Here is a 16,236-nt window from a genome sequence, read left to right as displayed (position 1 = left end):
GTTTTATGTTGCACCGAATCACCAAGACAAGTTCCAATGTTTGTGAATTCTGTTCATTGACAATGGCAATAAACCTTTTCTGACTCTGATTCTGATGCACAGAAACTCCCCCCCTTTCATCCCAAGCCTCCCGCATGCAAGAAGATTAAAGGAAGGAAGATCGAAATATAAACTAAAAACTTTTCTTTGTATTCATTATATTTTTATTTGTATATTATTGCTTGTCAACTGTGTAGTATTATTTACATCAATTAATAATATGTAATTATTATTAGTTTAGGCTTGTAACATGAGCTGCTTGGGCCCCCCTATCTCCTCATTGAGCCCCCCGTATCTCCCTGCTTATCCATGCGTTTGTCTGTCGGTAAAACAGCTGCAGTTCATCCAGAACGCTGCTGCTCGGGTCCTGACAAGAACCAGGAAGTACCATCACATTAGTCCTGTTCTCAGGTCTCTGTACTGGCCCCTGTGGCTCAGAGAATAGACTTTAAAGGTCCCATATCATGCAAAATTTACTTTTCAGAGCTTTTCACCTCCTTACAGTGCTATTGGTGTTTTTTTGATTGAGTCCTGCTGTTTTTAGCTAAAGAAAACCATCCCTCCCTTTCCTCGTATGTGCAGACATGGTTCCCTGTTTCATCCCATCCTCCAGGAAGCACTCTGTACCTGTAACACGCACCCCTTCATTTCATGGCTTTCCTCTTGGTTGCACTGCTTCCAGCCCCAAGTTGAGATTTGGAGGGCTGGTCTTTATGTTAGATCTTTTATCCAATCATATTCAGCCATCATGTGTTGCCAGGGGTCTAAAATCCACCCTCGGGCTTTTAGACTCAACAGAGCTGGTGCTTGTAGCTTAAAGTGAATAGATATGAAAATGATGTGTCAACCAATCAGCTTCAGAGTTGGCTCTTGTACGTCTGCTGCTGTTACACAGGAGCCAGCTAGCAGATCTAGCAATCTTTTGATTGGATCACCAATATTGAGAGGACAAACTTTTTAAGAAAAGTTAGACATTGTAAGGAGAGGTCGTCCGACGCAGACTCTGCAAAGCGGGAAAACTTGTTCGCTACTTTCAAAGTTCCAACGTCGCGTACAAGGTGACGCACGCCTGGTTAAACTGTGTTTCTGTCTAAATGTATATGGCATCATAATGATGGTAATAAGAGATGGATTCATTCGGGTGGGAATGTGTAGGACCTCACTAAAGGCCCAAGGCCCAGACCCACGGCCCCCCACTGACTCTCAAACTAAGCCGTCTGCATTTCCGGGTTTGTGAGCGGGGGCCAAGAAATGGTTGATATTATGGATGTTGCACAACACATATTATTATGAAATACACCCTTAGGGTAGACTACGAAACGGGAAAAATAGCATGATATGGGATCTTTAAAGCAGCTCTGCTTGTGCACAAGTCTCTCCATGGCCTAGCACCAAAGTACATCTCTGACATGTTAGTGCCATATGAACCATCTCGGACTCTGAGGACCTCAGGGACCGGCCTCCTGCTGGTGTCCAGAGTCAGGACTAAACATGGACCGGCCTCCTGCTGGTGTCCAGAGTCAGGACTAAACATGGACCGGCCTCCTGCTGGTGCCAGAGTCAGGACTAAACATGGACCGGCCTCCTGCTGGTGCCCAGAGTCAGGACTAAACATGGACCGGCCTCCTGCTGGTGCCAGAGTCAGGACTAAACATGGACCGGCCTCCTGCTGGTGCCAGAGTCAGGACTAAACATGGACCGGCCTCCTGCTGGTGCCAGAGTCAGGACTAAACATGGACCTGCCTCCTGCTGGTGCCAGAGTCAGGACTAAACATGGACCGGCCTCCTGCTGGTGCCAGAGTCAGGACTAAACATGGACCGGCCTTCTGCTGGTGCCAGAGTCAGGACTAAACATGGACCGGCCTCCTGCTGGTGTCCAGAGTCAGGACTAAACATGGACCGGCCTCCTGCTGGTGCCAGAGTCAGGACTAAACATGGACCGGCCTCCTGCTGGTGCCAGAGTCAGGACTAAACATGGACCGGCCTCCTGCTGGTGCCAGAGTCAGGACTAAACATGGACCGGCCTCCTGCTGGTGCCAGAGTCAGGACTAAACATGGACCGGCCTCCTGCTGGTGCCAGAGTCAGGACTAAACATGGACCTGCCTCCTGCTGGTGCCAGAGTCAGAACTAAACATGGACCTGCCTCCTGCTGGTGCCCAGAGTCAGGACTAAACATGGACCTGCCTCCTGCTGGTGCCAGAGTCAGGACTAAACATGGACCGGCCTCCTGCTGGTGCCAGAGTCAGGACTAAACATGGACCGGCCTCCTGCTGGTGTCCAGAGTCAGGACTAAACATGGACCGGCCTCCTGCTGGTGCCAGAGTCAGGGACCGGCCTCCTGCTGGTGTCCAGAGTCAGGACTAAACATGGACCGGCCTCCTGCTGGTGTCCAGAGTCAGGACTAAACATGGACCGGCCTCCTGCTGGTGCCAGAGTCAGGACTAAACATGGACCGGCCTCCTGCTGGTGCCCAGAGTCAGGACTAAACATGGACCGGCCTCCTGCTGGTGCCAGAGTCAGGACTAAACATGGACCGGCCTCCTGCTGGTGCCAGAGTCAGGACTAAACATGGACCGGCCTCCTACTCTGACAATGTTCAAATTTAATTTCTTTAAGGTCTTTGTGATTTTAATGCATTTTTGTCCTGTTGTATGACGCACTTTGAATTGCCTTGAGTATAAATTGTGTTCTGCAGACATATTTGTCCTGCCTTGTCCTGCCTTGTCCTGCTTTGCCCTGCCTTGTCCTGCTTTGTCCTGCTTTGTCCTGCCTTGCCCTGCCTTGTCCTGCTTTGTCCTGCTTTGCCCTGCCTTGTCCTGCTTTGTCCTGCTTTGTCCTGCCTTGTCCTGCCTTGTCCTGCTTTGTCCTGCCTTGTCCTGCCTTGTCCTGCTTTGTCCTGCCTTGTCCTGCCTTGTCCTGCCTTGTCCTGCTTTGCCTTGCCAAACAAGAAGAGTAACCAGCTTTCGCGCATGTCTTAAAATTAATTGCTATTAGATTGTGTTCTTCTGAACTTGTTTTGTTTGCTCTGAGGCTTCTGACACGGCCTTTAGCCTCCACCTGTACATTTCCAGCCATCATCTCCTGTCTGCACTAGTTTGTCCCATATGTGTGACGTTCAGTCAGAGCCCTGAGGAGGAGGTGTCTGGGGAGGCACACACACAGGTGGAAGGACAGTCAAAAGTTAAATAATGCTTTGGTCAAAAGTGTGTGGCTCTTAAGTTATAGAAAGTTGTATAGTAGCAGTTGTTAATATGCAGTCCAAATCAGAATTGGAGAAGTGGACGTATCAGTGGCCAGAAATAGAAGTCGAGTTATCAAAATGAAGAACAAAAATGAATAGTAGGTCATTTGGGAGTGTTCCACGGATTAATATTCAGTGATTTACTTCCAGCTTCCACAAGTGCATTATTTCATTACTTTCTATTGTAGATTGAGATGTCTAAAAGTATATTATCAATCAAATATGGATTAAATATGATGACTGGAGGTTTCTAGATAAGATAATGCCATTTTTAGGCCCGAGCGCCACAAGCTGGCGAGAGGCCTATTAATCTCGTAAGGCCGTGCGAAGCACGGCTGCGAAAGTGCGCACGTAGTGCGCACGAAATCGAGCGCGAAGCGCTCGCCCACTTCCAAACACTCACTAACGCACTCCTCCACTCATGCACGCCCCGTGCATACTAATTAGTTGTAGGAAAATGGAACATTACCGTTGTAAACGGGCGAAGCCCGTGCAAAAGTTCGCACTAAACGAGCACTTTACATATAAAGCACTCATTTGCGCTAAGTAGCTCACGAATACGTTCCCCATCTCTTGCATGTTCCGTGCATATAAGCATGTAATGCAAAAATTGAACATTATTACTGTATAGAGGGCCAAAAACACAAAGTGGGCGGAGCCCACTCAAAATTATCGAAAGTACCCGTCAGTGACCAGGGACCCACACCATGAGGTAGGAAAGCGCGAGCGCTTTCCGAAAATGTTTAGTTTATGATATTTGAAAAATGGGAAACATTGTTTTCGCATCGGAATATTATTCTTTCTTTCTTTCTTTCTTCTTCTCGGGACCAACCCCCCTATTTTTCACCCAGTGAACATTGACGAAAAGTCACAAAAATTTGCACACCTCTAAAAATCGTGCCTCTCTACATTCTGGCTATTTCCCTTTTCTAAAATAAAAAAAATTGGCGCGTCAGCGCCACCAAATGTACCAAAAATGCATTGAGAGATGGGAAATGACCCAAAAAAAATCTGATCGTAGAATCATGAAATTTGGCGCAGAGGTAGATGGTGACAAGAGAAGTAAAAAATATTATTACGGCAATGCCGTCCGCCCAACCAAATGTCGGCCATATTGCTTCAAAAATGGCTAAACATGACTTCGGAGTTTTTCCAAACGTCGTACTTTTACGAACTCCTCCCAGGGCGTTGGCCCTAAAAAGCTGAAATTTGGTGAAAATGCTACTGAGGAGTGGGACATCAAAAGTTATCCAAATTACATTGATACCTCTCACGGTCTCTGAGCGGCGAAGCCGCAAACTGTAGCTAGAATTTCAGAAATCTCCCATATTTAAAATTTCTGCCGTTTGCGCAGATAAAGTCCGAATTGCGTCAAATTAGAATCAGTTGTTAAACTCTTTGCCCTAAACCTACTTGAAGTTAAATAAATTCATTTGGCGCCACAGCGCCCCCTACAGATTTTATATGGAGGTTAAATGTTTAGTTTTGCGAAATTATATGAAATTTGACACATTTAGACTTTCACAAACTCCTCCCAGGGCGTCAGCCCTATTAACCTGAAATTTGGTGAGACTCATCTTCAAGACCATCAAAAGTTATCCACATTTTCATTCAAAGAGTCACGGTGTCTGTGCGGCAAAGCCGCACATTTTGCCAAGAATTCAAAATAAAATAGCTTTTTGATGGTAAAACAAAGGGGAGAAGATGTGACAGCGTCACAGATTCAGCAGTAGGCGTAATAAAAGGACAATTGGGGCTCCTCTTGCGGCGTGGCGGCGGCGTGGCGAGGGCCGATCATTGCCGCTTGCGGCTATATTTTTTATTACTATTGTTGCTTCACCTGTTTTAGAGCAGTGGTTCCCAAAGTTGGGGTCGGGATCCCAGACCGGTACAACACTAACATACAGGTCTGACTATAAGAAATCCTGAAATAATTCAAATGTGAAAAATCTAATGAACCTAATAGGACTATTTATTTCAGTTACTTTTCAATACAATTGCACTTGTATGAGTAGTAGAGTGGATTTCAGACACCGTATTTAGTGTGAGAGTAATTATAAATCAGTTTTGTACTTTTACAATTACACTCACATGAGTATAGTTACTTGAGTAATTTATTTTCCTACTACTATGTACTTCAGCTTGAGTCTTATCATTTTGAAGTAACCTTACTTTTACTTGAGGATGATTTTGATTATTCCTTTATCTGCTTGCAAAACCCAAATGTTTGTCCAAAATAAAAATAAATGCACTATTAAACTAAACTAAACTATCTCTAAAACAGGCGTTTAAGTAGATCCTACGCTTACTATTACTTTAAACTTTCAATCTTTTGTGATTCTTCTACTGACAAACATTGGGCAAGACACTAGACCAACATTTTACAAGTCACAATAAACCCTCATTTTATTTACGGTCGCTATGCCAACAACACCTCTGTTTAAATGCTTCCTCAGTGCAATGTGTAAAGAGCGCCTAGCATTTTAGGCGATACGTAGCAACATCATTTGAAACGTAAAATGTATAGCTTTAATTCTATTCTCTCTTTTATAAAGAAGTAAAATATGCGAGTTAGAAAGGAGTCTACTTTTTATGTTTTGCTGTTTACGTGCTTAGTGCAACTTTAACCAAGTCTTTGGACATTAACAAGATAAAAAAGGTAAAAAAAAAAAAAGATTAATAAGGGCTGCGTTAGATGGCAAGTTCATAAAAATATGATAAAAAATCATCAACAAAAGGTGAGCACCTTTAAGTCTCACAAAGTTGTAACAAAAACGTCATACCACAAACAGGCTCTGTAGCTTCCTGTAGTCATCTGGACTCATCCTGCCCTCAAGCTGTGCCACTTCCCTCCTGGTCGCCATGGAAACACCCTGCGTCTGTCAATCAAATGCGTCCAATGTCACTCAAGTAAAGGCAAATAAACAATGTGTTAAACTGGACACAAAGTTCTCAATTTTACTTATACGTCATGAGAAGTCACTGATTCTATTCGGTATTTCTTCCATGAACCATTATGACCATAACGCAGCATCAGGTGCTCTGAGGGGCCCCACCAGCCTGACCAGGCAGTTTGGATTGAATGACACTATGGGCTATTTGTGCAGCAGCTGCACACTTCCTTTTACAATTAAACATGGAGCATATACAGTCGGCCTACTTTGTCTTTAGTTGTTGTTATAATTTAAACTAACTCTAGGACTCGAGTGACGTTGCCGGTTTGGTACTGGTTCAGTCCTGGTTTAGTCCTGGTTTAGTCCTGGTTTAGTCCTGGTTTGGTACAGGTTTAGTCCTGGTTTTGCTGTTGTTTGTCTCCATAGAGATGTTATTGCTTTACCGTAATGTTCCATTAAATCTTACAAGTCAGATCTGTGGAGAGATAACACTGCTCATAGCAACAATACATGCTTTCAATTACTCTTTTGGACCGTAGAAATGCCGGATAGATGAGCTGAATGCCACATGTTGGAGCTTTACAGGTGTAGAAGACAAGCAGGTAGAGTACCCTCCACTCAAAAGTTAGGCAGTGCATCTTTAAATCAATTATTATTACTATTAATTCATAAAACACAATTTGTATTACTATTCAATTATAAAACATTGTTTTATAATTGTTCTATTTTTCTGTTCTATTTTTATGTGGTGTATGTGTGAATGCACTCAAAACATCCAGAAACACTTGAGACTCATACTAAGGTGTGTGATAAAAATGACCTTGATGAACCAGTCTTTAAAAGATGCAGGTAAACACTGTACCTGCTTGTCTTCCTGAAGGTGTCATTTCCTGCATAGCTTCACAGTATGGCATTCAACACAACCGCAACGTTCCATAGAGGTATTATTGTTTTGCCTGGAATGTTTTTACAAAATGGCATCTCCACGGAAACAAGCTGTAAACATACTGTACATATTGCGGAACATTCCAGGTGCAACAGTAACCATAATAAAGCTCCACAGAATAGCATTCAACTCATCTGCCGGAGTGGGACGGATTTTCAGCCATGTAAATATGACTTATTGTGTTTCTGTGCATTAAAGGTGCTTTATACTTCAAGTGGATATGTTTAAGAGCAGCTTAGCAGCCAGTCTACCAGGTTCCAGTACAAGTAGACAACAAAGTCTAAAAAAACTCGCAGATAACATTTGCAACGAAACTGAAGTACTTTTACTCTAAAGGATTGCTTTAACGCTGACTTTTGGGGGTTGAGTTAGGCTGCCGGAGCCGGGCGGCGCTAAGCTAAGCTAAAACGCTGCTTCAGGCTGGAACTGTTGAGCGCAGAGGAAATCATTGATAAATAAGGCCTCTAATATTAAACGGACAATGCACGGACGGCAAAGGAGCGGGTTTTAAGTTGTGGCAAAACAAACAATGAAATAGATGAGAACGTAAACAGTCACTGGCCCAGTGACAGTGCATCTAACATTGGCAATCTGCTCATATATTAGCTAAAGCTGAAATTTTATTTTTAAATTCAACTCCGACTTCTGGATGGTAGAGATGTGATTTGTTAATGTGAAAATAAAATTTCACTTAACTCTGTGTTTGTGTAGTTACCGTTTGTGTTAATGTAATAAACATTACTTAATTCTAAGGTTTTTCTGAAAGCACCAAAAACAGAGGAGGGGAGGGCTTATCTCAATGAGATGCAAATGAGCACATTGTCCTATCTTGTGAGCCCAGGTCAGGAATGTTTGAGCCCCGTTTTCTCAGTAAGATTTTTTCAGTTGTGGTCATTTTTTCAAATGACCACAACTTATTCAAATATTATCAGATGTACATGACTGAGACATCATTGTATAGCTTTGAATTTACACATTCAGAATCTGTGAATAACTCAAAATGTCTCCCTAACCTTAACCCTAACCCTAACCTTAACCCTAACTTAGGGCTAAAACGCGGTCAAATAGCGACGCAGTTTCAGGAGCCGCGGCGCGCGGCCGGCACAAAAATAACATGCCAGTTTCGGCCGCGCGCCGCGGCTCTGCAGACACTCCCTAAATCATTAGCATCCACCAAAGAAGTTCACTTGTTTTTGCTACTTTGTTATGATGAGGTCATTGTGTGGCTCAGAAGCATTAAGGCCTCAAGGTTCTTTAGCACCATTGTGCTTCTGTTTTTTGTTTTTTTTTTACCAAAAATCCTCTCACGCGCTACTTGGGCGGGGCCAAAATGTTTTCTTGTAATACTAGGTTCAGATGTTAGACAACTGGCCTCATCCCAAACCACAGCAACAAAATAAAAAACCTGTTTCAATTACTAGCAGTCATTTCATGGTTCATGAAAGACTGTGAAACTATCTTGGCTCTTCATTCGTAACAATTACTGGAGGAAAGTTGCTGCTCTTACTGAGGACCTACAAGGTAATATCATCGTTAGTTTTTTAAAATTCTGGCACTGGTTCATCTGCCACTCGCTTACATAATCTCACTCTTCTGATCCATGATCCTTTGCCATTTAGTGGCATCTGCTTCAAGAGTCTACTTCTTTTATAACCTGGCTTTTTCAGCACCACCTTTACTCTTCTATTAAATCACTAGTAGGCTACTCTTGACCAGGGACTTTATCGGACCCTATTTCTATACTGGGATACGTGCCCCAGTATAGAAAGACCCAGCACAAGAGGTAGTTTCACGTTGGACGTTGGACATTTGCCTCGGGTGTGCCCCGGCTGCAGCAGCACGGTGTGCCACTTGGCACGCCGGTTATGGACCATCTCTAAATTACTGTTACAGTGGCAAGCGTTTGTTTAAAAATGTGTTTTCTTGAAAAATACATTTATGAAAAACAAAAAAACGATTGAACGTATATCCTAGTTGTTAATCCTATTCTATTCATTATTGAGTTGTATTTATGAAGAGCACTTGGAAGATTTACAAGACAACTAGAGTTTACGTGCAAGTCCGCCAGAGGAAGTAGGTGGAGGTAAAGGAGGATGGGGAAGGAGAAGAAGGGTCAGCTCTGCGCAAAAAGCAGTCTGGAAGGACGGGAGAGTGAATCAATGGTCGGTAGCAATTTAGAGAGCGAGGATCTACTTTTTGTAGAAAGATCTTAAGCTCCTCCGCGTCGGAAGGTTCTGACAGTGAGAGCCAGGAGGAAACTTCTAATGGTCTGTATGAGGCACAGTCAAGTAGATCCTTCCCCTCTTTAGGTATCAAGAATATAATATTTCCTTCCAACTGGGGGGGACCTGTGATTTTCTAAGGGCCCAGTTAAGAGTTGACAAAATAGAGCTTCATACCACTCTGAAGTGAACCCGTCACTCCCCGGATATTAATAGTTTTTTGTCTTTTAATTGCGCTTTGAATTTCAGAGTCAGTTATTTCAGCACCTCTTTTTTTGTTTTGCTCCTCAGTCATGATGGGTAAATTAAGTATCTAGAAAAGATTGTATTTCTTCTTCATTGTTTTATGGTATTTTAGTGAAGAGTTTTTTGTTGTAGGATTCAAATGTGGATTGTAGTTGTACTGGTTTGGTTAGAATCACATACTTCTGGTTGTCTCGTATTTTGAAAATGATCCTCTCTGCCTGTTGTTTTCTAAGCTTCCAAGATTGATATTTACAGAATTTCAAACCAGTTTCAAAATATCTTTGTTTGGTAAAAAGCCTTTTTAAAATTATTCCTTGTGAGGCCAGGTTGTTAATTTGGTCTCCTTTCTCTTTATTTTCCTGTATCATTTGAGAGTTTCCATTTTCTGCGTGTTTAGCTTCCAAAAGTTTGAATTTGTTCTGTACCTTTTACTTTTTTTAATTTAAACCTTTACAGATTTTAGATTTTTCTCTAAAAGTCAAGGATTTCTTTAATACCTTCTAAGTCAGGTGATCTGGACAGTCAAACCCAAGTTAGTAAAGTAGTTTTAGTCTCCAGGTGTCATGGTGACTCTTGCATGGATATTAAGACATGTGACCTCCAAAACACAAACATCCAAAAACACCTCTAATCCCCCCACCTACATCACCCCTTCCTCACAAATACATGATACATCATTGCGTTCAGCTTGTCATTTTGCATAAAACGTATATTCGTGCTGGGAAATAGGACATCTCATGCCAAAGATACTCAAGATTTAACACAAAAAGTGGCAAATTTTGTTTACGAGCTTGTCACGCCCACATTTCAGATCAGATTGTATCAAAAATCGAAATAATTACCTTTAATTGCACATGGGTGTAGTTCCTTTTGACAAATTTTCAAGCCTTTTGACTGAAAATTCAAGGTGGGAAAAAATAAAGTATGAGGTGTAAAAATGTGAAAATATTGGGTTCCGCCCACAATGGCCAACTCCCTGTGGGGTTTAGGGTGGGGTCATATTATAATTTTTTACTTGTCCTGACATAAGGTATGTTTGAAATTATTTTTTTCGACAATTTTTTTCCATTATAACAACTCAAACTAGAGTCCCGTAATTTTGTCTCATTGTGCCCGCCGCTCATGTTAGAATTTTCTAGTTGTAAAAGATGAATAAATTGTCTTTTGTACATTTTTAAAAATCTAAATTGAAGAGTGCGTTAGAGAGCCATTTGATCAGCTTGCCATACATTTGCATATCATTGCGTTTGTGGCAGTATGTGCCAAAATTCGCCATCCAGTAGGTGGCGCGAAAGCGTATAAAAGTGCCTCGTCTTCTCTCTCTCACTGCGGCTCGTGCATTTCCGGTCCTGTGTACGCCCTGTCCTCGCTGCGCCAGGTAGTATTCACTCCGTTGATAAAACTAACCATCTTAGTATATTGCTTAATGTGTGTATTGTTTTAGTGCTGCTGTGTGGCTTAGCCCTGTCGCACACCGCTTCATCGCTTTGGTGGCTGGTACATCTTGAGAAGCTGGGGTCCGATGTGTCGTCCCTAGGATGTGGTCAGCCATCACCCGTCAAGGGTGCGCGCTCACGAGCCGTCACAGAAAGTAGGTGCTGCCTTGGTACGGAGAATGACAATATATATGTGTTTGAGCTAATTCTACCTCCTTTACAGAAAGCTTCGGGGTTGAGCCACCGGCCCGTCGCTGCCTTGCCTTTACGTCTTTACTCCTTTACTGTATTGCCTCTTTTCATTGTTGTTACTGGGGCCCTTCTGTGTGCGCCCTCCCCTGTGCCGTGGGCCTGTGTCATGTGTGGACAGTGACGCTGAAAATATTCTAATTCAAAGGACTTGTATGTTTTACATTCACAACAAAAGTTGACAAAAGAAAGTGTCTTCAGCGGGCGCCTCACCGCTCGTCATGCCACACGTTCAGCTTTGAAATCTTCACAAACGCTCCAGTAAAAATTTCACCCCAAAACATTTTTTACTAAACTTAGATTTTTTTATTACATTTTCCAAAAATTGCGATTTGGTTTAAAATTCATGATGACCAAACCCAAACCTCTATCTGTTTCAAATTGATAACATTTCATTGCTCATGGCTTTTGTGTCTTGTGGCCAAATTTGAAGTGTTTTTGAAGAAAAATTTAGGAGAAAATGCCAAATGTACGACAAGGAGCACTTTTGTCAGTGCCGTTTTAAATCCAATTTTGGAGTAGACTTGCTGTAATATTTAGGACGAGGTCATAATATAATTTTTTACATGTCTTCCCATTAACTATTTTTTGGAGTGAGCGCCACATTTTTACTGCAACTTTTTTTGGCGTTGGGCTCCCATTGGCCCCATGTTAAGCCATTTTTGAGGTGGCGCTACTGGGTCGTCTTTCAATATTTTCACAAAATCTTCATTCAAAATTAGAACTTACAGAGTTCTAATTTTCGATACCACCCACGAGCATATCCGTACTTGTTTACTACTCGATTTTTGCGTTCTTCCAGCCCCCGGATACAATTTAATAAGTCCCTCGGACAATTCTCGTCCTTCGGCTCGGGCCTAATAATACTTTTTATTAGACAAGCATGTGACGGACCCTCACATGAAAAAGTTACACTGCAACTTTAACATCAGTTGAAGAGACACATTTTAACTTGGACTAATTGGCGTAACTAAACATGCTTTTACTTTTGTTTAAAGTTCTTGCAAGATGATGATGAAGAGGCAAGTTTTGCTCCTTACTCTTCTCGGCTTTGTGACTGTTTGGATGCTCCAAACCGGCCAATTGAACTGGTGAGTGACTTGAATTATCAAAACAAAATTTTAAATATTTGTGAAATGTTTGTTGTTGTTTTTTTGAGTTTCCAGTTCACTGGTTTTTCCATATTTAAAACCCGAGTGTGACCCATACAAGTTTTTATCACTCAAACGTACTTAACAGACTGTTCTCATATTGTTTTAAAGTTAGCCAAAATATATATATTTTTTAAAACAAATGATCAATGGTAAATGAATTTAACAAAAGGGAAATCACTTCTGACTGCGTCATATACCGGGATGTGTTCACAGTACAGTGGCAGTAGGAATTTCTAGCTCAATACTACAAATGTACAATGTAATAATCAGTGTTGGGTAGAAGTAACTTTCAAAGTAACTTTATGTTAATTTTAAAAGTTACTTGTTACGTTACCTCGTTACTGCCCTGGGAAACTAACGCGTTACGTTACTGTGCTACTTTGTTATAAAAGTAACACGTTAGACTAATACTAATTAACATGATTGTATAACCTATATCTTTTGCTGATGATTCCTTTACGTTACTGAACACAGTGAATATCAAATATCAAATAAACAAGCAGAGTAAATGCGTTTGACTGAGCTTTATTTCTCTTTTATGTTGACAGATGAGCACAATACAATGTCATACAATAAGCACGTGTCGACCTGTCGTCAAGCAAGGAAAACATGGTTAAAACTATTACCAGGAGCACAACAACAGAACACACTTTCAGCCATGTAGTTAATTTAAATCAAACTCACCACATCATTTACTCCTCAGCTTTAAAATAGTGATGTAACAAAGGAGAACATTTATCTGAAAGTTTATTCCTCTTTGGCGTGAGGACAAGAGTCACTAGTTACACAAAGCGCACAACACGCCTGCCTCTCTCTCTCTCTCTCTCTCTCCACTCTGGGGAACAAACTTGGCACTGGGATTGCGGTGAGGAGATGAGACCTAACCAAAACTAACTCGGGGATTACTAGATTATATGGGTGCACAAAACGAATGTGTTATGTTCCTCGTTAGTCTAAAAAAAGGAATTAGTAGGAGAACTCTAACGCGTTACCAGCTAACGTGGTAATAATCCAGTTACACATGTTTTCCAGGTTTTTTTTGGTCAATAAAGAATCTTATACTAAATTAAGATCTTTATTTTCTGTCTAGTGTTGATGGAGAACAGTGCAAAAATATGACATTATTTTGGATACATTTGGAAATGATGTGTAACATTGTGTACCTTCTGCTATAGGATTATGAAGCCCTTTGAAGAACGGACCTGCTTTATCAATGATTCAAGACCAAAACACACCAATGTGGCTTTCCTCAAGACACACAAAACTGGCAGCTCCACAATGCTGAACATACTCTTTCGGTTTGCTGAACGCCACAATCTCACGGTGGCTTTACCCAAAGGTGCCCAGTTTGCTTATCCAAACTTGTTTACCTCAGATTTAGTTGACCCGCACACAAAGCCACCCAACATCATCACAAACCACATGAGGTTTAACAAGAAAGAACTGGAGAAGTTGATGCCTCCAGACACAGTGTACATCACCATCATGAGGGAGCCCAGCGCCATGTTTGAATCCTTGTTTGATTACTTCTATCCATTCTGTCAAAGCATGAACAGGGTTCCCAACAAATCGATCAGTGAGTTCTTGGACAATCCATTTAAGTATTATCGACCGCATGAAGGAGACTCCATGTTCGCACGAAACTGTTTGACTTTTGACTTGGGGGGAGACAAGGATAGCTTTCACATGGACTACGGTGCACGATTAGCAGCCCAAGTAGAGGAGACATTTTCACTGGTCATGATATCCGATTATTTTGACGAATCTCTCATCTTGCTGCGTCACCTCCTCAAATGGGATTTGGAGGATATTGTCTATTTTAAATCCAACATGAGATCGGAAAAAGCAAAGAAGAAAATGACTCCAGAGCTTTCAGCCAAGATCCGTGCCTGGAACTCGATTGATGCCTATCTTTTTGACCACTTTAACGCCTCCTTGTGGCGCCAGCTCCATGCTATAGGGCTGGACTGCGTGGCTAGAGAGCTACAACTGTTAGACAAAGCCCAGAAAAAGCTGAGCAGGACCTGTTTTGGTCAAGAAATGCCAAGACTTAACTCCGGCTCCAAGATTAAAGACAGTGCTTTGAAACCATGGATACCAAAAGATGTGGATATAGTTGGTTATGAACTGGCCACAGACTTGAGCGCTGAAAGACAAGCACTTTGTACTAAATTTGTCATGCCAGAGCTTCCGTACATAGATGCAATTCGGAAGGCCCAGTCTGAAAGATACAAAAAGCAACATGAGCTAGAGAACGCATAAGTGAGCGACTGAGCACAAACTTGTTTACTTTCGGCTGGTCACAACTATAATGGTTGATTTTCCCACAACTAATTAGAATACAAGGGACGTGCATGAGCGGAGGAGTGTGTTAGTGGGTGTTTGTGTAACCAGCTGATTTGATGTAGTTTATTTTGAAAGTGCAATAACATTGCAAGTCCAGTAGAGGGAGCTCAGTTCTCTTGAGCATCTCTTCTTCAGTTATAAACCAGCCTGGCATGAAGAAAGACATGTCCTTGCTTTATTCCTCATAAATATCCCCCTTTACAGGTATGGTAGCACTGTCCAATGGTAAAACCAACCTCGAATGTTTTGTACCAAATGTATGCAAATGGGAAATGGTTCATATTAATGTAGTGACTTAAGTTGTATTTACACTGTTGGTACAAAGTTATGAGCAGCGCTAGCTTGGTAACAACATCGCTCCAAAAGCTCCTTGTTGCTGCACTAGCAGGGGAATTAACACTTTCTGCTAGATCTCATGTCCAATATTATGATCTGTGGTATTTAGCAAAGACTGTATATTGCAGGGGTAATAGGAAACACTGTAAAATATTGTTATAAGGTGAATACGATATATATTCTGTATGACTACTGTTTGAGTTGTTAATGGTATTGAACTCAGTTATAAACCAGCACGGCATGAAGAAAGACATGTCCTTGCTTTATTTCTCATAAATATCCCCCTTTACAGGGCTTACATCTGGAAGCGATTCGTGCTTGATTTTGTGTACACTTTGTGCGCACTTTTGCAGCCGATGTTTTTCCAGGGATGTTTTAAAAAATGGTATAAAACTTAAGGCCGTGAAACTAATAGACCTCTCACCAGCTTGTAGCTTTGGGGCCTAATAATAGCAAAATATACAAGGCACGCATAAAATGCAAGAATTTACTAATAGAATAAAAATAGACTTACTGCTTACTTACTGTCTAACTGCACAGCTTCTTATGTTGTAACCATTTTTTTAGAATATTTTTTACATATATTCTTAACGTGATATATTACATTATGTTTCGAGAAAAAGGATTATGTTATTTTATTAAGACTCTCAAAACAATCTAATCATATAATGACATGTTTACTGGTGTAGTCCAGGTTTAGTCCTGGTTCAGTACTGGTTTAATCCTGGTTGGGTACTGGTTTAATCTTGTTTGGTTACTGGTTTAGTCCTGGTTTAGTCCTGGTTGGCTGGTATTTTAAAAGATGCAGGTAAACACTGTACCTGCTTGTCTTCCTGATGGTGTCATTTCCTGCATAGCTTCACAGTATGGCATTCAACACAACCGCAACGTTCCATAGAGGTATTATTGTTTTGCCTGGAATGTTTTTACAAAATGGCATCTCCACGGAAACAAGCAGGTGACTTGTATTTTTTGCCAATAAAACTCAAACTGAATAAATGTATGATACTGTACATATTGCGGAACATTCCAGGTGCAACAGTAACCATAATAAAGCTCCACAGAATAGCATTCAACTCATCTGCCGGAGTGGGACGGATTTTCAGCCATGTAAATATGACTTATT

General features: G+C 41.5%; 2 protein-coding genes across 2 annotated transcripts in view; one reads left to right on the top strand and one right to left on the bottom strand.

Moving 5' to 3' along the window:
- Positions 1 to 8,995, bottom strand: part of LOC140372472 (cilia- and flagella-associated protein 337-like) — a 79,876-nt gene extending 70,881 nt beyond the window's left edge. Inside the window, exons 1-2 of the mRNA XM_072459573.1 lie at positions 8,873 to 8,995; positions 6,065 to 6,160 (exon numbers count right to left, since the gene is read on the bottom strand). Coding sequence (XP_072315674.1) covers positions 6,065 to 6,160; positions 8,873 to 8,995 — 219 coding nt within the window. The remainder of the gene's footprint in view (positions 1 to 6,064; positions 6,161 to 8,872) is intronic.
- Positions 8,568 to 15,511, top strand: LOC140374446 (galactose-3-O-sulfotransferase 3-like). The gene is made up of 4 exons (XM_072461345.1): positions 8,568 to 8,642; positions 11,034 to 11,180; positions 12,273 to 12,365; positions 13,604 to 15,511. Exons 2-4 carry the CDS (start codon positions 11,128 to 11,130, stop codon positions 14,688 to 14,690), a joined length of 1,233 nt encoding a protein of 410 aa, XP_072317446.1. The 5' UTR covers positions 8,568 to 8,642; positions 11,034 to 11,127; the 3' UTR covers positions 14,691 to 15,511.
- The last annotated feature ends 725 nt before the right edge of the window (positions 15,512 to 16,236 follow it).

This window comes from Eucyclogobius newberryi, unplaced genomic scaffold (assembly GCF_026437365.1).
Source record: "Eucyclogobius newberryi isolate DKJ021-1_F unplaced genomic scaffold, fEucNew1.0.hap1 SCAF_10, whole genome shotgun sequence".
Classification (NCBI taxonomy): domain Eukaryota; kingdom Metazoa; phylum Chordata; class Actinopteri; order Gobiiformes; family Gobiidae; genus Eucyclogobius; species Eucyclogobius newberryi.
The sequence above is the reverse complement of the archived record's forward strand: the minus strand, read 5'-3'. Positions and strand labels throughout refer to the sequence as shown.

What these genes read in the sequence shown, in the direction of transcription:
- LOC140374446 (XM_072461345.1), top strand. Translation starts at nt 11,128, where the DNA reads ATGTGGTCAGCCATCACCCGTCAAGGGTGCGCGCTCACGAGCCGTCAC. An exon ending in CTCACGAGCCGTCACAGAAA is followed by an intron (nt 11,181 to 12,272) that starts GTAGGTGCTGCC and finishes TTTTGTTTAAAG; the next exon opens with TTCTTGCAAGATGATGATGA. An exon ending in CAAACCGGCCAATTGAACTG is followed by an intron (nt 12,366 to 13,603) that starts GTGAGTGACTTG and finishes CTTCTGCTATAG; the next exon opens with GATTATGAAGCCCTTTGAAG.